The sequence below is a fragment of the Ovis aries genome, chromosome 20 (assembly GCF_016772045.2).
Source record: "Ovis aries strain OAR_USU_Benz2616 breed Rambouillet chromosome 20, ARS-UI_Ramb_v3.0, whole genome shotgun sequence".
NCBI classification, from domain to species: domain Eukaryota; kingdom Metazoa; phylum Chordata; class Mammalia; order Artiodactyla; family Bovidae; genus Ovis; species Ovis aries.
The window spans coordinates 22029132-22053941 of NC_056073.1; the positions used below are offsets into that span (position 1 = coordinate 22029132).

At 40.1% G+C, this 24810-nt stretch overlaps 1 protein-coding gene across 2 annotated transcripts; it reads right to left on the reverse strand.

Annotated features, from left to right (window-relative positions):
- On the reverse strand, positions 1-24382 carry RHAG (Rh associated glycoprotein). Of its 2 annotated transcripts, none has more exons than XM_042236958.2 (10): positions 24193-24382; positions 13256-13439; positions 12506-12647; positions 10728-10875; positions 10366-10532; positions 8431-8568; positions 7762-7883; positions 2176-2249; positions 1892-1965; positions 1-1159 (listed from the first exon to the last, which is right to left on the reverse strand). In XM_042236958.2, the coding sequence occupies exons 1-10, from the start codon at positions 24377-24379 to the stop codon at positions 1085-1087; spliced, it is 1311 nt and encodes a 436-aa protein (XP_042092892.1). In that variant the 5' UTR covers positions 24380-24382; the 3' UTR covers positions 1-1084. The 2 variants fall into 2 exon arrangements, with proteins under 2 accessions (XP_042092892.1, XP_004018928.4); XM_004018879.6 differs by having other exon boundaries at positions 12497-12647.
- Between the last annotated feature and the right edge of the window lie 428 nt (positions 24383-24810).

The following is a 24810-nucleotide window of genomic DNA, read 5'->3' on the forward strand; positions in this document are numbered from 1 at the left end:
TTTTATTTTATAATGACATTTAATCCACTGGCATTTTATACAAAATAGACTTATAGATAGCATTTGAGCTCTTGTTTCAAATAGTAAACATGCAAAAGAAATGAAGTATAAGAATATTCAAACTGTAAATGAAAAATATTGCCTGCCGTATCAGAATACGAAAGCTGTTGCAGCCACTAGCCATTAACTCTGTTCCCAAGGGTGAGCCTTGAAGGCACTCAGGATAAAAACGCAGAATGCCCACCATCAAGCCCCCAGTCACTGCAGGCACCTTCAACAGTGCACCTTGAGGGGACTCAGGAAGGAAAACAACAATAATTGACCCTAGAGAGCTAAGGTGCAAATCAAATGAATGATTTCAGTGAGCTCAGACTTTTGCATCTTCCCATACTTAGAAAAGAGTTACATTCATTAACTTGAAATACCTGGTTTTCTTTAATCAGTAATTTTTTGATGTTCTGATCACCTGGTCTTTGTTGCAAAACTCCTATGTATCCTGTCTCCGCCCCCCACCTCCCCTCCTCCCACTCTTTGGAACAGTCCTCAAAGCTATTTCAGAGAATGCCTCCTGAATTTAAATCCTCAGCAAGTCTGCCAAATAAAACACAATTCTTCTAAAATAGACCATTTTTAAAATCCAGAAAGCACTGTCAAAAAAAAAAATCATATTACTGTTTACATACATACATTTCCTTCTTATTTCTTACATAAATTATTTCCATTGGCTCCAGTTATAATCTTTGGGATTGAAGATGTAGTATGTACATTAAGGAACTGACATGATTAGAAAGTGCTGGTTTCATTGTAAATCCTCCTCCATGTGGAAAAAAATACAAGAAAATACATAGAATATTCACCCTGTAACTACCCACTGGCAAGAATCCATTTGACCATCTGTTGTATGAGTCACATTTCTTCAATTAAACAATCACTGATGTGAAGAGACAGCTCCAGATTTTGTTAAAATGTTTTCACACTGGATATGTGGGGCTCAGGATCTATCCATTCCATTCCATATACTCATCGGATGCTGCCATTTTGTTTCAAGTCTAGATAATGGGAAAAGAAGCTGAGGCACAGGCTTTTAGGCTTCACGTTCTGATGGGAGGTAGTCGAGAAGTTCATGGAAACGGTTGTCATATTCTATCCTCATAGGAACCTTAAGGGAAAAAAAAAGATTAAGGCACGTTTTATAGTTTCTTTCACTGGGCTTATCAAAGGTTAGTTTCGAAACAAAGATATTTTCTGTAATTCTTATTCAAGTATAGAAAGAACTGGGAATAAAAATTGTTTGAGTTGGGAAGAAACAAAAGAACAAAAATATTTATCCCACCCATCCTGACTACATTCTCTTTCGCAAACCTGTTCTCTCTTTGAAAATCCCATTTGAATGCATCCAAGTATCTATCACTCTTAGGCTTTGCAGGAAATAATTTGGAAGAAAATGTCAATGAAATAAAGAGGTAGAAACTGGAGGATGGAAAGAAGCTAATGTTTCGTGAGTCACAGAACTTCTTGTATCCTCACCAAGATTCTTCAACCCTGCATGTCCCACCTGCTTGGTCTACTTATGTGTGATGTAAAATCTCACATGGCTGCCCAGGATTCCTATATTTTTATGAGGAGCTTTTCTTTATTTTTTTTATTGCTCTTGGAGGAGCGAAAGGGTACTTGTCAACTAAAGTCTGTTTTTCCTTCATCTAGTTTCTGCTTTGCAAGATATTATAGCTTCTGATTTTATCTTTCTGGGCACATTGTTTCAATTTCTCTCTATAAGTGGGGAGTTCAACCAATTTTGTCCTAAGGATGCCACACAGACATCTAGACATGTGGTGGGCAGAACTTTGCCTAGTATGGTCATCATATACATCCTTAGAGCACTACACAGTACCTCCCAATAAACATAATCATCGTAGCAGTCCTCATCAGGTGGTTGTGCCCAGAAAGGTATCTTTAAAATTGCACCTGTGAAAGCGGGGAGAAAATAAGTCATGTTATGAGGCTGAAAAGGAAAATCAACTTGCTTAGTAATTAAAATACTGTTATAAAGTCATTCCCTGGAGCTTACATGATTACTGTCAGAAATGTAGAAGAATTTTAAGTTTATCAATGTTTAATAAGATCTATTATGCTGAGAGCATGAGGTAGAGGGAAATGCTTATTTTTTATGCTCACCTGTGATTAGCCCTCCAACAAGTGCTGTTGCAATGGAAGAACCTAGCGCAGCTAGTTGACTGACCGCTGCAGTCCTAGGAGGCCAAAAATACAGAATTGTTTGTCCAAGATGCCAAAAAAATCCCGTGTCTCCCGAGGGTGTGCATGCTTGCCACCTTCAGGCCAGAGTGTGGCATGATATACCAGCAAACAGTTATTACAATTTTTCTTTAATCTCATATATTTTCTTTGAAACTCTTAATCAATGTTCACAAATTCTTATAAGCACATATACAAGAACCACCCTTCTCTTCAAAAATGATGAAAATATCTTCCTCAGAAAGGGTTTAGTATTTCTAAAAATGTAATTGGAGATCAGATTCAACAAATATTTATTGGGTGCTTGCTCTGTGCCAGCTTCCCTTCTAGGCAATGAGAAAGGAGCAATGAGCAAAACAAATGGAAACTGACATCTCTCCTTACCCCATCCCCCTAAAAACAATTGTGATGAAATGAAAAATCAGAAAAGCTGATTTTAGCATATAGTGTAGGGACGAGATATTAAAGTGTGTCTCTGTATCTCAGAAGGGCTTCCCAGGTGGCTCAGATGATAAAGTATCTGCCTGCAATGCGGGAGACCCGGGTTCGATCCCTGGGTTGGGAAGTTCCCCTGGAGAAGGAAATGGCAACCCACTCTAGTACCCTTGCCTGGAAAATTCTATGGACGGAGGAGCCTGGTAGGCTACAGTCCACGGGGTCGCAAAGAGTCGGACACGACTGAGCAACTTCATTTTTTCTTTCTTTCTGTATCTTAGAAGTAGTTACCTTGAAATGAAGTGAATGAAAAATTCCTTATAATTTGGGGAATAGAAGAATATGATAAAAAGCTATAGAAATGCATAAAGCTGTCAAAAGAACTAGGAGTGTGGGACTCTCCTTAGCAAATGCCTCTTAAAAGGCAGTTAACAAATAGTTGAAAGATCAAATAAGTGATTGCAGGACAGCAAACTGCTGGAAGAGGAAAGTGTGTTGCTCTTTATGCCTCATCCTTCAAGGGAAAGAATGTACTGACTCAGATTTCTTTCTCTCTCTCTCTCTCTCTCTCAATTTAAAGGGTTTAATCTCTTTCTACTGAAGGAAAAGTTGTCCAAGAAATGTATGATTATTGTAAAAATATACAAAACCCTTAAGAAAAAGAAGGGGAACAGTTTAATTTCCCTCCAATCCTATCAGTATAAACATGTAAAATATAACCAACTATTTTTATAAAAATGTAATCATATCATGATACTGGGTTTTCACATTAAATCTTAATGTTCTTTTCTGTCAGTGAATGTAGATCTGGATCATAGCTTTTATTGCTACAGAGTATGACACTATATAAATATACTGTAATTACAGTTCTATAGATTGAATATTTAGATTACAATTTATGTTTCATATTTTAAAATATGCTGTGAGAATAAATCCTCTTATGAACATGCTTATGGACTTGTCCAATAATTTCCCTAAAATAAAACTTAACTAGAAATGGGATTATTTGTAAAAGTTTATAGACTTAATTAGGCCTTTTCCAAATAGGAGCTTGTACAATTTATATCTCCATTTTGTTACTTTGTGTTAGTCGCTCAGTCATGTCCCACTCTTTGCAACCCCACTAACTGTAGCCCACCAGGCTTTTCTATCCAAGAAATTCTCCAGGCAGGAATACTGGAGTGAATTGCCATTCCCTTCTCCAAAGGAACTTCCCAACCCAGGTATCGAACCCTGGTCTCCTGCCTCGCAGGCAGATTCATTACCATTTGAGCTACAGGGAAGTCAGATGCTGTGAAAGTGCTGCACTCAATATGCCAGCAAATTTGGAAAACTCAGCAGTGGCCACAGGACTGGAAAAGGTCACTTTTCATTCCAATCCCAAAGAAAGGCAATGCCAAAGAATGCTCAAACTACCGCACAATTGCACTCATCTCACATGCTAGTAAAGTAATGCTCAAAATTCTCCAAGCCAGGCTTCAGCAATACGTGAACCGTGAACTCCCTGATGTTCAGCTGGTTTTAGAAAAGGCAGAGGAATCAGAGATCAAATTGCCAACATCTGCTGGATCATGGAAAAGCAAGAGAGTTCCAGAAAAACATCTATTTCTGCTTTATTGACTATGCCAAAGACTTTGACTGTGTGGATCACAACAAACTGTGGAAAATTCTGAAAGAGATGGGAATACCAGACCACCTGACCTGCCTCTTGAGAAATCTGTATGCAGGTCAGGAAGCGACAGTTAGAACTGGACATGGAACAACAGACTGGTTCCAAATAGGAAAAGGTGTATGTCAAGGCTGTATACTGTCACCCTGCTTATTTAACTTCTATGCAGAGTACATCATGAGAAACGCTGGGCTGGATGAAACACAGGCTGGAATCAAGATTGCCGGGAGAAATCTCAATAACCTCAGAATGCAGATGACACCACCCTTACGGCAGAAAGTGAAGAGGAGCTAAAAAGCCTCTTGATAAAAGTGAAAGAGGAGAGCGAAAAAGTTGACTTAAAGCTCAACATTCAGAAAACGAAGATCATGGCATCTGGTCCCATCACTTCATGGGAAATAGATGGGAAACAGTGGAAACAGAGGCAGACTTTATTTTTTGGGGCTCCAAAATCACTGGAGATGGTGATTTCAGCCATGAAATTAAAAGACGCTTACTCCTTGGAAGAAAAGTTATGACCAACCTAGATAGTATATTCAAAAGCAGAGACATTACTTTGCCGACTAAGGTCCGTCTAGTCAAGGCTATGGTTTTTCCATTGGTCATGTATGGATGTGAGAGTTGGACTATGAAGAAGGCTGAGCGCCGAAGACTTGATGCTTTTGAACTGTGGTGCTGGAGAAGACTCTTGAGAGTCCCTTGGACTGCAAGGAGATCCAACCAGTCCATTCTGAAGGAGATCAGCCCTTGGATTTCTTTGGAAGGAATGATACTAAAGCTGAAACTCCAGTACTTTGGACACCTCACGCGAGGAGTTGACTCATTGGAAAAGACTCTGATGCTGGGAGGGATTGGGGGCAAGAGGAGAAGGAGACAACTGAGGATGAGATGGCTGCATGTCATCACTGACTCGATGGACGTGAGTCTGAGTGAACTCAGGGAGATGGTGATGGACAGGGAGGCCTGGCGTGCTGCGATTCATGGGGTCACAAAGAGTCGGACACGACTGAGCGACTGAACTGAATTGAACTTTGTTACTTTAGCCACCATTCAGTATTATAATTTATAATATCTTTACCAATATTATATACTGAAAAATGGATAACTTGTTTTAAATTGCATTTCTTTGATTACTAGTGAGGTTGAATATTTAATATATATTTCAGTTCAGTTCAGTTCAGTTCATTTCAGTCGCTCAGTTGTGTCCAACTCTTTGCAACCCCATGAATGGCAGCATGCCAGGCCTCCCTGTCCATCACTATCTCCGGAGTTCACTCAGACTCACGTCCATCGAGTCGGTGATGACATGCAGCCATCTCATCCTCTGTCATCCCCTTCTTCTCCTGCTCCCAATCCCTCCCAGCATCAGAGTCTTTTCCAATGAATCAACTCTTCGCATGAGGTGGCCAAAGTACTGGAGTTTCAGCTTCAGCATCATTCCTTCCAAAGAACACCCAGGACTGATCTCCTTTAGAATGAACTTGTTGGATCTCCTTGCAGTCCAAGGGACTCTCAAGAGTCTTCTCCAACACCACAGTGCAAAAGCATCAATACTTTGGCACTCAGCCTTCTTCACAGTCCAACTCTCACATCCATATATGACCACTGGAAAAACTATAGCCTTGACTAGATGGACCTTTGTTGGCAAAGTAATATCTCTGCTTTTTAATATGCTGTCCAGGTTGGTCATAACTTTCCTTCCAAGGAGTAAGCGTCTTTTAACTTCACGGCTGCAATCACCATCTCCAGTGATTTTGGAGCCCAAAAAAATAAAGTCTGACACTGTTTCCACTGTTTCCCCATCTACTTGCCATGAAGTGATGGCACCAGATGTATGATCTTCGTTTTCTGAATGTTGAGCTTTAAGCCAACCTTTCACTCTCCTCTTTCGTTTTCATCAAGAGGCTTTTTAGCTCCTCTTCACTTTCTGCCATAAGGGTGGTGTCATCTGCATATCTGAGGTTATTGATATTTCTTCCGGTTATCTTGATTCCAGCTTGTGCTTCTCCCAGCCCAGCGTTTCTCATGATGTACTCTGCATTGAATTTAAATAAGCAGGGTGACAATATACAGCCTTTTCCTATTTGGAAACAGTCTGTTGTTCCATGTCCAGTTCTAACTGTTTTTTCCTGACCTGCATATAGGTTTCTCATGAGACAGGTCAGGTGGTCTGGTATTCCCATCTCTTTCAGAATTTTCCACAGTTTATTGTGATCCACACAGTCAAAGGCTTTGGCATAGTCAATAAAGCAGAAATAGATGTTTTCTGGAACTCTCTTGCTTTTTTACGATCCAACAGATGTTGGTGATTTGATCTCTAGCTCCTCTGCCTTTTGTAAAACCAGCTTGAACATCAGGGAGTTCACGGTTCACATATTGCTGAAGCCTGGCATGGAGAAGTTTGAGCATTACGTTACTAGCTTGTGAGATGAGTGCAATTATGCGGTAGTTTGAGCATTCTTTGGCATTGCCTTTCTTTGGAATTGGAATGAAAAGTGACCTTTTCCAGTCCTGTGGCCACTGCTGAGTTTTCCAAATTTGCTGGCATATTGAGTGCCGCACTTTCACAGCATCATCTTCCAGGATTTGAAACAGCTCAACTGGAATTCTACCACCTCCACTAGCTTTGTTCATAGTGATGCTTTCTAAGGCCCACTTGGCTTCACATTCCAAGATGTCTGGCTCTAGGTGAGTGATCACACTATCATGATACTCATTTGATTTTCTTCTTTTGTAAGCTGTCAGTTAATTTTATCAGAATTTACCAATATCTTTCACAAGGTATTAAAAGATGTTTCTGATGAAAAGTATTTCATGATAAAATAGACTTGGAAAATGCTGGATTAGACAAAATTAACAGCATTATTAAAGTTAGGCTGCCATGATTTGAAAAATTGTCCCCTAAGTATGTTAACTTCTCCTTGTTCTATGTTTACCAATAAACCCAATTTAGATTTTCATAATCTGAATAGACACATGTGAGTAAGTAGGCTTGACTCTAGGACAAAATATTGTATCTACTGTGTGAGATATGTGTGAATTTTGTCCACATATGTGAATGGACTTTCCAAGGTTTGCGCCCTCAACTCCTCTTGAGTAAATTAAGTTGTTGCTAAGTCTGTATACCCAAGGACTAGACTCTTAACCATGAAATCTACCCCAAATCTGGCCACTGAGCAAGAATTAAGCTTATTTACTCTCATGTGTCTATTCAGATTATTAAAATGCAAATTGGGAAATGTTTCCTTGGCCCTCAGTTATGTCTCTTTGGCTTCAGTAAGAAAAGTACTTACAAACTGTGGTCTGGATTGCTAAAGAAAAAACTCTTATCACTGGGTTTCTCCAAGAGTGAGAGGAAACAGCACTTGACCTTGGGGAACAGGAAAACATATTCTTTCACTCACGAGTCAGATTTCTCCAAGGCTACGGTGATGATGCCAGCAAGGCCTCCTATCACACCAGGTAAGCCATGTAGGTTATGGACCCCACATGTGTCATGGATCCTCAGTTTAGTAGTGAAAAATGGCTGAAATGGTAAAAAGAGGAAGCCTTATTATTTTGTTAGCTATAGAGAGCCCTGTGACTAAAGTAAATGAACATGCAGGAAAATTTTTATGTCCAGGCCAGTTTCCCATCTACATCTGAAACCCACTTACATCAAAGAATATGAATACACTGGTGGCAAAACTTCTCATTTCAGTCTTAGGAAGATGGATGTGACAGTAAGTGATTTTAAGTCCTGCTCATTCTTACCTACTGGTGGGATCGTAAATCCTCTGGAAAGGGCTCAGAATCTTTAATTATGCAAAGCAAACATCATCAACAAATGTCAATCACAATAAAAACTGAGAAAAGTAATACAAGTACTTAACATTCAGTTCATATTTTTACAAGTAACTGATATCCACAAAAGAAGGCAAGAAAGAGTAGAAACCATTGGAACACTGACATGTTGAGTGCTCCAAGAAGAGGTGCTTAAGAAAGGACTTTTCATAGCGTTTCTCTGCTGGTGGGATATGAGAAGGTGATGGGGCAGGTCCAAAGTTTGACTGAGAGTGTCTGTTAATACTTACAGTCAGGAACTTGAACCCAAACACGGAGACCACTCCTGCAATGCTCCCAATGATCATAGCATAATAGGGGGGAATCTCCATGTCCGCACACGTGCCCACAGCCACTCCTCCAGCCAGAGTTGCATTCTGAATGTGAACCTGTGTGGAGCACAGAAATGTGAGTGAGAGGAGCAGGAGTTCAGAAGGTCTGTAGCAATCTTGGGTTTGATGGATTCCACACACATTCTTCAGTTGGAAGGGTTATGGATTCTTATTTAAGAAGTCTCTTTGTAGTTCCAGAAGGCCCTTCTTCCCAGCAGTTGACCTGTAGCATCTTTCTTATAGGGTTCCTCGGTTGTGCACAAGAGATCGAGTTAGTAAGACTAGGGTGGGAAGGGATGTGGCAGAATCAAGAGAAGTTGTGGGAGGGAGGGAATATGCAGCAGTTATTCTGGCAGTGTTCTGCCTCTCTATGCAGCTTTGGAATGTGTTTATGGTTACTGTGAACTGAAACAGGCTTATGGCTGCTGTGTGCTTTGCCGAGTCCATGATATTCCACTAATCAAGGACAGGATGTAAAGGCATTGAAATGCACGTATTATACATCCAACAGCTTTAACCAAGTGTCACTGTCCTGAGAACATTTGAGAATGCTGGAAAGAGGGACCAGTTTCCATTTACCAGAATTCATCAGAAAACATATTCTGGCTGTTCTGCCAAAGGAAAAAAGGTTGTCAGTACTTTTGAAAGAGATCCACTGAGCCATGCATGATTGCTTCTTTTAATTGTTTTCGTTTTTTTTTTTCTCATGAAACAATTTGTAGAGAACTGAAAGACATGTTCTCAGCTATGTTTAGAAATATTTTGATACAATATCTTTTTTCTCTCTCAGTTTAGAAGAGTGGCCGATTTGAGGATTATTCCTTCACTGACATTTCTTCAGCTCATAGGCAAGAAACTAAAAAAAAACCATTATGGGAGATTTAAAAAAATGTTTTATTGTGAAATAATTATAGACACGTAAAAGTTGCAAAAATATTGCAGAGGATTTCCATATATACCACATCCAGTTCCCCTCAATGTTAACATCTTACATGATCACAGAACTAAGAAATTAGCATTGGTATACTACTATTGAAGACCTGATTTGAATTTTACCAATATTCCCACTAATATCCCTTTTCTTTTCCAGAATCCTATTCAGGATCCCTGGAGAAAGAAATGGCAACCCACTCCAGTATTCTTGCCTGAAGAATCCCATGGACTATAGCCTACCAGGCTCCTCTGACACGACTTAGCAACTAAACCACTCTTCAGGATCCCACAGTACATTTAGTTGTTATTTCTTTGAAATATTTGCTGTTAGAAAAATAGAATCAACTTGCATTCTCCCACTCTTTTTCTACCCTTACAGAAAGTGCTGTTTCTAAGATTTTCTGAAAACCTGGGGACAGTTGGCTCTATCAATAAAGAAACATGTTTCAGATCTTTGATTTTTTGCTTGATTATATTCCTGTGCGCATGCTCAGTCGCTTCAGTCATGTCCGACTCTTCCAACTCCATGGACTGTGGCCCGCCAGGCTCCTCTGTCCATGGAATCTTCGAGGCAAGAACACTGGAGTGGGTTGCCATGCCCTCCTCCAGGGGATCTTCCCAACTGGGGGATTGGAACTTTGTCTCCTGCATCTCCTGCGTTACCCACTGAGTTACCCACTAAGCCACCTGGGAAACCTGACTATATTCCCTGTAAAACTGTAAATTCCTTGATAATATTTTTTTAATTTGTCACACTACACATCTGAAAAATAAAGGAATGTTATTTTCAGATTATCCTCTAAGGTCTGCAGGGTTGTGATTTGTTCGGACAGCTCAGCAGTGATGTAGAAATGAGTTACTCATCAGAGCAGCCATCAGGGTTGCTTAGCAAACTTCCATGGGGGTTAACATGGCACTCACCATATTGAGCTTGCCTTGGCTCTCGAGAAGGCTGGAACATGCATAGGCTATGACCACGGAGGCAGCGAGAGAGAAGTATGTGTTCACGATGGCCCTGTACTGTTTCTTTGCATCACTAGCAGTGGCAGAATTAAAGCTAGGCCAAAATATCCATAAGAAAAGAGACCCTGCAGTAAATCACAGAAACAGATATTACTAATCGTTCTGAATATGAAAGACAGTCCAGAGGAAGTCGTTTACCTTGGGCACAAACATGCTGTCTTTACTTTTAGGCTTTGTTATCTAAGAGTTAGGGGGCAAGAGAGGCATTCCCTTGTGTCTGAGCAAATAGACAAGAATCAGGCAACTTCATCCCAACTTACCAATCATCGCAAACAAGTCCGAGTGGTATACCGACTCTTCATTGGGATGTCCTTCTTTCAATCCTGATCGATACAAGATGCCTGCTACAGCCAAACCAAAGTAAGCCCCAAAGGCATGGATGGTCATCGATTCTCCAATATCAGAGGCCTGAGGGGTGGAAGCATTCATGTAAATAGAGGTGGCACTCAATACAGGAGGGAGGTCATTAAGGACTGCTTCATGCATTAAACAAAAAAGATCAAGAGAGAGAGTGAATGAGTCAGAGAAAGGGGAATAAAACAGGATCATGTAAAAAAAAAGGCACAGGCATTGGAGCAAAACAGAACTGACTTTCAGTCCTAGGTCAGGTACTTCTCTGATGTGACTTTAGGCAAATTATTCTGCTTCTTTGAATCTCCAGTTGTGTGAAATGGAGAAATGTTACCCAGCCAGTACAGTTTGTGGTGGGATTTAGATGGGACCGTGTTTTTCAAGGGCTAGGTCTTTAGTGGGCACTCAATACATTTCAGGTTACTTTTTCAGGTTAGACAGATTCTCAGTGTGATATTATGCATTGCACCTGATACAAAACAAGTATGACTTTTGCATTCATTGACTCTGCTATGATGCCATGAAAACCAGTTGAGGTCCAAGAGTCATTTGAAGAAATATATTTTAGTCCCTCTTTAGAACACTGAGTGGATATGATGCATTTTCCTACAGTTCTTGTCTCTAGAGGGAAAGTTCAGAGTGCCAAACCCAAGGCATTGCTGTGTACTTATTAAAGTAGAAAAATGATACAAATTTATTAATTTATTTAAATTTTCATGCTTGATAAACTCTTACATACCTTTCAGGTCCAGTTTAGCTGTCACTTTCCTCAAAGAAACCTTCCTTGATTCCACAATATAAATTAGGTCTTCTAGGTATATTTCCTCAGAGCCCTTCTATTTATTTTTCATAGTATGTGTTGCAATTTATAGTAATAATTGTGTGTGTGTTTGTGATTCTATGGGTAGTTGGTTGAATGCACGAAAATTTGTTGGATGTCTGTCTCCCTCACTAGACTGTAAACTCTATGAAGAGACGTTTGCAGCTGAATCACCAACACATGATACCCAGAAATTTGCCAAAGTATTTGTTATCAAGTTACATGTTCAACAGAAGTGTAAATGGACACGAATTTGAGCAAACTGTGGAAGACAGTAGAGGATGGAGGAGCCTGGTGTGCTGTAGTCCATGAGGTCCCCAAATGATGGACACAACTTAGCGACTGAACAACAACGAGAATAAATGGAATACTGGAGAGTGCCCGACATATTCGATTTCCCTTGGGGGAATCAATCAGATTTTCATGGAGGGGAAGACATTTGATCTAAGCTTTAATAAAAGACTTTGAAAGGGCAATTCACTTAGTAGTTGAAATATAAATAGGAATTGGTCATTGATAGAAAGTGTATTTACATAAAAAGAGTTGTAGAGCTAGGAAATTCTGGATTTAAATTCAAATTCAGGCAAGTTGGTCATTTAGTATCTGTGACCATCAGTTTCATTGTATATAAATGAACCATAATAATGCATCATAATACCTGTCTAACACTGTTGTGGTGTCAATGCAATTAGGTAAGGTTTATAGAATTTCTAGTTTACAATAGTTACTCAAATGATGACTATGATTATTACTTGCTATGGTGTCGTGGCCACCAAGGTTTGTCTCTGCTTATTTATGGTGGGCATCTAACGTGTGTTGTGCTGTTCAAAGCTAGGTAAGTGTCAACTGAACTCTTACCGAAAATACCTCAAAAACCAGAAATTCATTGGCAGCAAACACAGTAATTTCTAAAATTGTCATGATCAGCATCTGGATTGGACTTGTTTTTCCCAGGACAGCTCCAAAAGAAATCAGAACTGGGACTGTACTGAAGTCTGCTTGTATCATGCTGAGGGAAGAGGAAAGAAGACGTTGAAAAACAATGCACACCTCAAATATGTGAGTTGTGATGAATATAGCATCCCCTTGTCCAGAGTTCAAACCCCCTCTCCCCATCTGTTCCCTCCCGTCAGGTGCTTCTTCCAGACCTACTTTTATCCTCTCCCACTTCCTTGCCCACCCCCACCTCCATTCACCATGCAATTTTTAGTTACTCTTGCATTTCCTTTGGCCTACCTGTTCTTTACTTCTTTTAGGGTTTTACCTTATTTCTATTGATCTGATAAATGAATTACTTTCTGGAGCCTTTACATGTCAAAAACAGTCTCAGAAAAATTACTAAAGAAGGATTTTTGCTCTCTCTAGCTGAAATGAAAGGAATAATAATTTTATGAAAGGGGATTTCTCATACCCTTAAAGTCAAATCAGAGAGGATATAGACATGAATATATGGCTCATCTCAGTCGAGCAAGGCATTGATTTAGATCCTTGGATCCCAATGATATTTGTTTCATGGAAAGGAGACAATCTGCAAACTAGTTCAGAGTCTGACTTTCAGGGGACTAAGAGGAGAAACAACTGCTCTGAAAACACGATTGGAAAGTAATGGGTGCTCACTTTTTGATTTCTATTTGGAATCTCTGTCCGTGGCTACGAAAGAGCCCCTGTATAATAGTGCCCCATTGGAGTCCCAGAGCAGCTATGAGTAGGTTGATGCCCACACCACTGAAGCCATATTTCCGCAAGAAGGTCATGAGGAAGCCGAACCCAGCGAATACCATAAAGTGCACATCTTGGAAGTCTGCAAAGGGGAGAAAGAAAAAGAAATCTGCATAAGGGGAGCACTGAGAAAGTGTGACATCATAGTATATTCCATTTACTAAGTGCTGCATCTTTTTCAGAAAACACTACAAAAGGAAAGTTAACTGCACAGCCAAAGGCTGGGCTGCAGTGCCAGCGTGGCTACTTACCCGCGAGGCGACCTTGGGCAAGTGATTCAGTGCTCGAGCCTTGTCTTGGAAGACTATGCACTATCATACCAATATGTCTTCCATCCTCTCCCTGAAGAGTTTTCCGTTACTTTCCACGTGAGGACACCTTTGCTAAATACAGTACCAGAATCACCTGTTCTTGCAGACTTTCCCAGTACTCCCAGGGAAAATTAATATTTCTTCCAGTCTTCCCCAAACCTCAGCATTAGCAGTTGTTACATTGCATTACCATTTATTTACCACGTATCATACTAGTGATGGTTATTTGATGAGGGGTCCATTACCTGCACTACATTGTGAGTTTCCTGATTGAAGGGTTTAGGGCTTTCTCATCTTTTGACCCCTGAATCTGTCACAAAAGCCTGCATATAGAGAATGAGGCACTATTGGCTAAATGATTGAGATGGTATCTTTATGCCTCAAATGGAAATCTTAACAGATCATTATTTAAGTCATATGGGTTGATGTCTTTGTTTGCACTTTCTAAGCCAGTGGAAGGAAGGCTGTATCCTCTTGAGGAACAAATTCTTGACTTGGAGATGGAGATGGAGGCTGAGGTTCCCCCAACAGTGTCACATGACTGTGTGACCTTGGGCAAGTTACTTCTCCTCAGGGCACTTTGGCGTTCTCATTTGCAATACTGAAAAGGCTCTATTTCACATTTTCCAGGGCTGTATGGAGTACTGTGAGTGACAGCTCTCACTTCTCTCTGAGGAACACTCTTGTCCAGTCACAGCCTTTTCCTTGGGTCACCTGAACCCAATGATTGGTTCACAACAGCATCCCCTCACTTTGGGAAAAGAGCCACTTGAAGCTAGACAATCCCAGTTTCAGAGTTTCCTATGAGGCCACCTGAGGCTTTCTCTCTCTGCCTAAACCCTTCTGCTGTAGGTATTGATCATAAAACATGCCCCAGTAAACTTCCTTCAGGCTAATGCTGCTCTTAGAGTCTATAGCACCTTCCTGGGGGCTCCCCTTCTCTCTGTAGACCTTTCCTGACTTTCTTTCTGACATAACTTGCATATCACATTTTTTTCAAACTTTGCAAGTTAAATCCGATGCACTAATCTGTGGCAGTGATCACACACCTGGAAGTGGATGAAGATGCTGTGTTTCCAAGGGTTCCCAGTATTTGAAAAGGGCTGGCTGAAAGTGTGGGAACCCACACTATAGTCTTATTCTATGATAGATACCAGGACAGGCAGAGGTTGGCATCATGTATTGAATCCCAAGGGTCTTTTGGTGGTTTAGAAGCTGGTCTCATTTGTGCATGAGTCCAGCAAATGTTAGGAACAAAGACAATGAGAAAACCAGACCCAAACTTCCTAATTCAGGCACACACAGCATCAGCCTTTTTTCGACCCCATCCAGGCAGTGAGTCTTTTGATTATTTTATTGTTCATTGGCTCCACCTCCCAAGAGAGTCAGTATGAGGAGGGTGAGAAGGGAAAAAATAAATTTCAGAAGATTCTCTTTCCTTAGCAGCTGTGAAGGAGGTCTCAGAGAAGAGAATGCTGTAGTCTTTTTTTCCTAGTGAGATAATGCATATTGGCAACAGTTTGACTTATACCCTCATTCTGAATGCCCACCCTCATCTCATCGCATATCCACCCAGAAAACTTCTGAATTGGGATTTTACCTGACTTATCAACAGGCAACTGTCAAATTGTTTGGTTTTGGAAATACAGGTGACTATATATATATATATATATATATATATATATATACACATTTTTTTCTTTACAAATTGTTTTTACCACTTTTTAATGTAAACATTTGATTTAGGTCATAGGCTAAGTTGGAATGGAGCTCAGAGAATATGCCTGACTTACTGACTTGCTATGATTTTACTAGACCTTTCTGAAACTCAGTTTTCTCCTCTTTTAAAGAACAGTTTGGATTCGATGAAGTCTAACGTCTCTCCTAGCTCTACAACTTCCTTTGCTGATATTTATTTTATTGATGCATAGTTGATTTATAATATTGTTAATTTCAAATGTACATATGACAAAGTAATTCATACCTATCTATCTATATTCCTTCTCAGATGTGTTCCCATTATAGGTTATTATAAGGGTTCCTTGCGCTGTACAATAAGTCTTTGTTGTTTGTTTTACTTTGCTTTTAGATCAGACTCTAAGATCCAGAGAAATTAGATAATTTACTTATACTCACAAAGCTAAAATAAAAGTAAGAACCCAGTCTACTGACTTCACTGGGTTTTTTCATTCCTTCAAGCTACTTTTCTAAAATGTGTTTCTTCTTTTCCCCTAGAGTGTCTTGTTCCTTCTAGAGTCTGCTGATTTAAAAATATGGAGTAGCCAACTAATTTAAAAATTGGCTTAGCCAATTTTTAATGTCTCACACTAGGAGTAATAATTCTTCAGATTCCATCCTCCTCCTCCTTTCGTGGTAAATCAGACATTTTCCCCTTTTGTTTTTAATTTTTCTTATAAAATTTTTCATATCTACAGAAAAGTAGAAGAATAGTATAATGGACACACATATATTTATCACCTGGATTTAACAGTTGTTGGCATTTTGCTATGTACATGCTTCATCTCCTATTTTTTATGAAATATTTTGAAGTAAATAACAGACATGACGTTTCACTCCTAAATACTTATGTATCCCCAAAAATTTAAGGACATTTTTCTACACAATCACAACACCATCATCATTCCTGGCAGAATAATCACAATTTGCAATTATAATCTAACACGTCATATTCAGATTTCCCTAGTCGTCCCCACAGTAGCTCTTCCAGCTAATGGAAAACCGGACATGCTGTAGGAGGGAGGGATGTCTTGTACTGACAGTGCCCCGATTTTTTTTCTCCTGTAATCTCATGCTTGTTACTGCTTTTCGCCACAAGGGGGCCTAAGAACCTCAAGAAAGTGAAGTCGCTCAATCGTGTCTGACTCTGCGACCCGGTGGACTGTAGCCCACCAGGCTCCTCCGTCCATGGGATTCTCCAGGCAAGAATACTGGAGTGGGTTGCCATTTCCTTCTCCAGGGGTCTTCCGGACCCAGGGATGGAACCCAGGTCTTCCGCATTGCAAGTAGAGGCTTTAACCTCTGAGCCGCCAGGGGAGACCCCTAGAACCTCATCTATTATTTAAATTGCTAAAGAGAGCTTACAAAGTTGACTCAACAGATAATGATTCTGTATAAAAGTTATGGATAAAAAGGTTTATAAACAGTTAGGATTATGCATTATCTTTCATCCTGCTCTAGGAATTTATTTGTGGGTAAGCACTAGGGAGAGGGTCATGAAGTCAGTTTTATGCTGCAATTAAATTATGCTGCATTAAAGGAATTCTTTACGGAAGGAAAAAAGTATTTCTTTACTGGTTGGAACTTCTGTGAAGTACTCCGACAGTACTCTGATATCTCATCTAAATCAGATATTCTCAATAGCTGGCAATTTTTAAAAATTGAATTATAATTGATTTAAAATATTGTGTTGGTTTTAGGTTTAAGGCACTGTGATTCACTTTTTCTTTTCAGATTATATTCCATTATAGGTTTTTACAAGATATTGAGTCAGATTCCCTGTGCTATATAGTAAATCCTTGTTGCTTATTTATTTTAGGTAGAGTAGTTTATTAATTCCATACTCTTAATTTGTCCATTCCGCTCCCCTTTGGTAGCCATAAGTTTGTTTTCTGTGTCTGTGAGTCTGTATCTGTTTTGTATACAGGTTCATTTGTATTATTTTTTAGATTCCACACATAAGTGATGTCATATAGCATTTGTCTGTTTCTGTCCATAGCAGGCAATTTTAGCCTCTAAAGTAAATTTGGCAATGTCTGGTAATTTTATTCTGTATTTTACTACCACATTTAGCTTGGACCAGGATATCTTTTAAAGCCCCGATAACTTTGAAATGTAATTGATTATTTCAACTCTCCCCTTCCACCCCCAACCACAAACAAAATGAAACAGAGCCTTCTTTCCCCTCTACCTCCCATATATGCCTGCTGCCTAGAATGTCCTCTCCTCCCCACACTCAACTTTTTTGGGGGGGGGCACTCTGTGTGGCTTGTAGGATCTTAGTTCCCTGACCAGGGATTGAACCTGGGGCCCCAGCAGTGAGAGCAATGGGTTCTAACCACTGGCCCTCTAGGGAATTCCTCCACATCCAACACTTCTTTACCTGGCCTACTTCTAGATGACTTTCAGGAACCAGGCGCTCTGCACAGTGCTGCTGGGCATAGCTGTAACACCGTGCATGCCCCTCTGGTTTTATCTTATTTGTTTATGTGCTTGTCTGTGCCTGTTTATCATCTATTCAGATAGACTATTGAATGAGTACTGCCGGTACGGCATTCTTTCAGAGGAAAGTGAGTGCAAGTGTTAATGTAGGAATCTCTAAATGGCTTGTTCCTTGGAGACCCAGCAGAAAGTCTGGCAACTGCAGCTTTTCAGGAGATGCCTAGTTTATGCAGGAATAAATGACTCACAGGTGAGGGTCGCTGAGAATTTGCCTCTTTGGGATTCTAGGGCTCTTATTCAGAGAAATGATTCTTCTGGATCAGGTAGTTAAAACTGTTCAACTCACTCTCCAATTAGAAGCGGGTTGGCTGGTTTTGTTTTGTTTGTTTTTTTAATGACTGAGGGCTGGCAAGCTGTTTGCATGCAGATAGCGATTGGTTCTTAGTGAGTTCCAATCTTTGGAACCATTCGGGGGTTCATTCTGAACTTATCTTTTCTGAAAAGTAGTATCCTAGCAGTGGTATCTTTCCTCCCCTACTTTCACATATTTTGTTATTATATATTTCAAATATTTGGAAAAAATAGTACATTGAAGAGCTATGTACTATTTCGCTAGATTTATCAGTTGCTAATATTTTCTGTATTTGTTCTCTCTTTCCAGATATATCTCTCAAACCATTGAAAAGTATGACATTTTGTCCTAAACCGCTTCAGCGTGAATCTCCTAAGCAAAAGAGCATTGTTTTAAATAACCACAGTATTATCCTCAGATCTAAAACTGGATAAAAATGGATACAGTAACATCCGATTTAGAATCTATATTTGAATTTATTTAACTGTTTCCAAATTGTCCTTTTATAGGATTTTTTTTACCCCCTTCATCTACTCAAATTTCATACGTTTTGTTTGTTATGTGTCTGTGTGTGCATGTTCAGTTGCTCAACTCTTGTGACCCCATGGACTGTAGCCCTCCAGGCTCCTCTGTCCAGGGGATTATCCCAGCAATACTGGAGTGGGTTGCCATTTTCTCTTCCAGGGGATCTTCCCAATCTAGGGATCGAACCTGTGTCTTTTGCATCTCCTGCCCTGGCAGGTGGATTCTTTACCACTGAGTCACCTGAGAAGCCCTTATTACATGTCTTTAGACTCTTTTAATTTAGAGTCTCTCACCATGCTTTTTTGGGTTTCCCCTGTGGCTCAGCTGGTAAAGAATTCACCTGCAATGAGGGAGACCTGGTTTCAATCCCTGGGTTGGGAAGATCCCCTGGAGAAGCGAAAGGCTACCCAATCCAGTATTCTGGCCTGGAGAATTCCATGGACTATATAGTCCATGGGGTTGCAAGCAGTCAGACACGACTGAGCGACTTTCACTTCACTTCACACCATGCTTTTTGCTGATGGTATCGATTTGCCTTTAATGTGGAATGTACCACAGTTTACATTTGTTTATTTCACCAAAATTGGAATCAGACTATATATTTTGGCAAGACTGTTAATACAGATGGTGTTGTGCAATTGCCATTTCATCATACCAGCTAGCACATAATTTGTTTGTCTTACTACTGCTGATGATACATCAGACCACTTGCTTAAGACTGTTCTGCCAGATGGCTCCCTATGGATATACATTTCATCCTGTGTTGCCCAATCGCTTTTTACCTAATAATTTTAGCAGTCGTTGGTGAACCTTTCTAGAGTCAATTGTTACATTTTTTAATTTCAAAATTATAATTTTTATATCTATTACTTATTTTGTATTAATTAGTTGGCATTTGTATATAAAGAACTCCAAACTGATCCCCTTACCCTGCTTTAGGGTATATTTCTGTGGACTCATTGAAGCCTTTTTCCTTTGTTTCAGTGTGTTATATTCTATCATCATCACACTGTTCTTATTCTTAATTCTCTGCTGCTGCTAAGTCACTTCAATCGTGTCCGACTCTGTGCGACCCCATAAGCGGCAGCCCACCAAGCTCCGCCGTCCTTGGGATTCTCCAGGAAAGAACCCTGGAATGGGTTGCTATTTCCTTTTCCAATGCATGAAAGTGAAAAGTGAAAGTGAAGTTACTCAGTCGTGTCCGACTCTTAGCGACCCCATGGACTGCAGCCTACCAGGCTCCTCCGCCCATGGGATTTTCCAGGCAAGAGAACTGGAGTGGGTGCCATTGCCCCTCAATCCAGCTAATTGGTGTTCTTTCAAGTAGGATCCTGTGTTCTCCTGACACATCCCAGTTAGTGTATGCCTACTTGGTTTTCCTTGTGCTTTCTTTGCCCCGACCTGGAATGAGCCCCTCAGTGGAGAAGGTAGTTAGAAGCCAAGATTTCAGTTCTATTTGAACTCACTGCTTCCAGTTCTTTCACGTAAACAAAACTGTTCAACTCAAAGACAGCATACCAGAGGCCAGTATCTTATTGTTAGATTATAAAACACAGCATGTTAACTCAGTTATTGTAACAATTTCAGGTATCATTTAGAATACAAGCAAATAATTTCCTAGGAATTGTTTTCCTGCACTTGTAGTAACCCTATGCCTGTAACATACATCTAGACTGCTGAATCTTTTGTAATAAATGAATTGAAGGAGGAATTCTCTGGCAGTCTAGTGGTTAGAACTTGACACTTTCACTGCTGTGACCTGGATTCAGTCCCTGGTTGGGAACTAAGGTCCTGCAAGCCTTGTCATGGCCAAACATAAGTAAATAAATAAATAAAATCTGAATAAATATAGGGACCTTCTTAAATGGAGATTTTAAAAATAAATCATTGTACTAATCTGTTGCTGTATCTTCCGTAATTCTTCAAGTGTGATCAGTGTACAATGTAACAAGATCACACATGGACAGATGATCCCCTCAAAGTGACAAGACAGGCTAATGGATTCTAATGTTTAACAGAGGATGAAGAATTCATTGATGTGGTTTAATGTCCCATAAGCATTAAACACCTTGTGTTTGTAGAATTTCTAATAGTCTTTAAAGAGCCTTCTTCTTAAACCCTACTTTTCTCTAGTCTTTCTGCGTGTTAGCAAGGATTGGGTCATAGTGTGTGCATGCGCTCTCAGTCGCGTCCAGCTCTTTGAGATTCCGTGGACTCTAGCCCACCAGACTCCTCTGTCCATGGCTTTTTCCAGACAAGAACACTGGAGTAGGTTGTCATTCCCTCCTCCAGGGCACTTGCCGGGGTTGAACCTGTGTCTCCTGCGTCTCCTGCTTTGGCAGGCGGATTCTTTACCACTGAGCCTCAGCCACAGTCAGGCCTCATTTCTTGTCAAATTATTTGCCTCAACAAAGCAGTCAACTTTTTGCTGGGTGCCATGAAAGCCAAAAATATGGGGTAGAGCTAGTTTCTCAAATTAGTTTCTCTGGGGTCTGTCATTACGTGCCATGTGACATCGGGTGTGCCACTCACTTCTGTGGTTGTGCCCTGGGATGGGTTCAGAGGCCAGGTCTGTGTGACCTCATCCCTTTCTTTGCATTGCACAGCTGAATGCAGTAAGTGAGAGGGATGAATAAACTTATATTCAATTGAATTTGTTTCAAATATAAATTAATATCCCACTTAATTAATTTTTAGATCTTCCCTGGTGGCTCAGATGGCAAAGAATCTGCCTGCAATGCTGGAGACATGGGTTCGAACCCTGGGTTAGGAAGATCCTTTGGAGAAAGACATGGCAATCCTCTCTAGTATTCTTGCCTGGAGAATCCCATGGACAGAGGAGCCTGCTGGGCTACGGTCAGAAAAGAGTCAGACACAACATAGTGACTAACACACTGATTTATCTGTGAAAAACATGACTTTCAGCATACTGCAATTGAGAACTCTTGTAATGCACTGTGAGCTTCTTAGATGGGAACTGAGCCTTTCCTGTCTTGAATCCCTGTGCTTGGCACAATGCAGGGTGCTAGGCTGGCACCCTCAAATATTTGTTGACTTGAACTTTGCTTCTTAATTAGTGAATGTTTCATAAACTTCTCTCCAATGACTTATGCTGTTACATAAGTTTGGTGTACATAGGTTGTTTTGAAATGTGGGGAAAAATATATACATATAATCAGTAAAATCATGTCGTTTCTAGGGCTGTTCTACAAAGTATTTTAACCAGTGATAAGGTAGCTGAACTGGAAGATTAGTACTAGGTGGAATTTTACATCTTGAGAGCCACCTTACTAAAGAGACAACTCTCCCCTTTGGCTTTATGGTTTATTACAGGTTATTGAACATACTTCCCTGTGCTAGATGACTAGGACTTTGTCCATTCTCTATATAATAGTTTGCACCTGCTAATCCCAAACTCCCAGGCTATCCCTCCCTGACCCCTCTTCCTGCTCGGCAACCACAAGCCTGTTCTCTGTATCTGTGGACCTGTTAGAAAGGAAAACTTTGGATTGTCTATAGACTGGGCTGTGGAGAGCATTTTGAATGCAAGAAGACTGTTTTCCCTGTAAAATATCGCTTTGTGTTCTGCTTACTGCCTTTCTTCTGGGCCCTCAGGGGCCTCTATTGCTTGAATCCTCCCTCCATTATCCTGACCCCTGCCTGTGTCTCAGCCTCACTGCCCTTATGGTGAGGGAGAGATTGTGGTGGTGGTGGGGTGTGTGTGTGTGTGTGTGTGTGTGTGTGTGTGTGTTGGCTGTTTCAAAGTATATTGATTGTTAATTATTATTATTATTGACAACTGTGACTTGATGTTTCCTCTGCAAAAGGAAAAAGCATCCTGCCCTTGACATCGTTTTTTTTGTTTGATTCCTCTTTTGTTTCTTGTATGATATAGCTGATATAACAGAAAATCCTGTTAGCAATACTTTCAAGTTACAGCCAGAAGGATAGAAGATGAAATGAAGTGAAATGCACAAAAGTGCACAGAGTTGAACAGAATTCTTGTCTGTTTTGGTGTTCTTGAACTTGCAAATTGTAAAATTCTTGCAATCAGAATCCTTTTGGACATCTGTGTAAAGAGAACTAGATGTGGGCCCGGAGCCTCTGACTTACAGCCCTAACTGTGTCCTTTACTTGAGATGGTGCATTTTGGCTCAGCAACTCTAGGTCATAATTTCTACTCAGGAATACTCCCCATTATATTTATTCCCTCAAAAAATGTAGAAATAAAAGAACAAATGTCACATTGTTTTTGAAAAGCTTAGAGATAGGCTCTAGAACTATAATAAATATTGCTATTAGAATAATTTAACACAATTTAACATTTAATAAATAATAAATTATTTGTACCTCATTAAAAAACCAGTCTATATAATAGGATTATGTTACTACCTCTCCCCTTGGTTAACAAGGTGAGGAGTATGCCTGGCTCATCATAGTCAGTCAGTAAATGGTGATTATTATTGATATACTAACTATTTCATAACCTGTTCTTCCAAACTTGAAACTAAATCCCTTCTTTCTTTCAGTCGCCATTCCCAGGGAAGGGTTCTGCTTTTAAACTACGCTGGGTGCTCACAATTCTATTCTCATCTCAGAGGAACAAACAGTCTTCCTTTCGGAATATTATAAAACCCTCAGTACAGCATCTCCGGGGCTTCCCTGGTGGCTTAGTGGTAAAGAATCTGCCTGCCAATGCTGGAGACATGGGTTCCTTCCCTCTGGTGGGAAATTACCCTGGAGAAGGAAATGGCAACCCACTCCAGTATTCTTGTCTAGGAAATCCCATGGACAGAGGAGCCTGGCGAGTTGTGGTCCATGGGGTCACAGAAGAGTCGGACATGACTTAGCGACTAAACAACAACAGTATCATTTATATCCTGTATCATCCTTAATACCCCTTCTTATACCTTAGGCTCTCACATGAAATCCCGGTTCCCTTTCCCCATTACATTTTGTTTCTAGTTTCCCCTCCAAAGTTAACTCTAAGTCTTTTTTTTTCTCTTTTTTCGGTGGGGGAGGGATATTTTTATACCTTGCAGAACTAGTAATCAAGGAAAAAGCAGAGTCATTTACCTAAATAGGAAGGAAATCTAGAAAAGAGGGGATATATGTATACATATCACTGATTCACTTTGCCTCACAACAGAAACTAGCACAGTATTGTAAAGCAACTATCCTCCAGTAAAACATTTTTAATTAAAAAAAAGAAAAAGAAGGTAAAAAACTGATCAATTAATTCAATTCTCAGCTTCTTGTTCTGATAGTTTCATACATACAGATTCTATCCAAACACATGAACTACAGAGATCAAATGTCCCAGCATAAACTTATATACCCTTAGCACTCAGAACTGTCACATAATTCTACAAGGGGCTCCAATGTAGAGTGCTACAGGTTACAATAGCCACAGACCTCACATTCTGAGAACCCAAAAATGTACAACAAGAAGCAGACGGCTCACTCACGAGGATACGATTCCATGGTTTTGTCCGTGTCCATGGCAGGTAACTCGGTGCTGTTGGGACTCGTGGAAGTGTTCTTATTCGTTTCATACTGAACAAAAAATGCAAATAAAACAATCATGACAACTTCCAGGCCAATGGCCATGAGAGGGAACCTGACCCTCATGTTTGTGGCAAAGGACAGAGGCATACTGAGGGCTTCACAGGCTGTGGGAGGCTGATAAGGACAGAGGGGCTGCTCTGCATGTGGAATTAGGCTACAGGCTCAAGGCACTCCAGTGACGCTGCAAGAAAAAAAAGGGGCAAGACGGGTGAAAACGCCCATCCACTGGAGAAAATTATGCTCTGTAATCAGATTGCTGCAAATGCTGGTTTGAAGAAAATACAGTATAGATCGACAGTAGCCAGCTGACAGAAATGATCCTTTGCACACAAGTGTCTAAACTCTTTTCTTTCCATTATATTTTAAAATTAAAAATGCTGTACACCAAAATGATTAAGTTATATATATATATTTATTTATTTATATACGTCAAAGTATATATAAGTCCCTTGGAGAAGGAGATCAAACCAGTCAATCCTAAAGGAAATCAACCCTGAATATTCATTAGAAGATCAGTT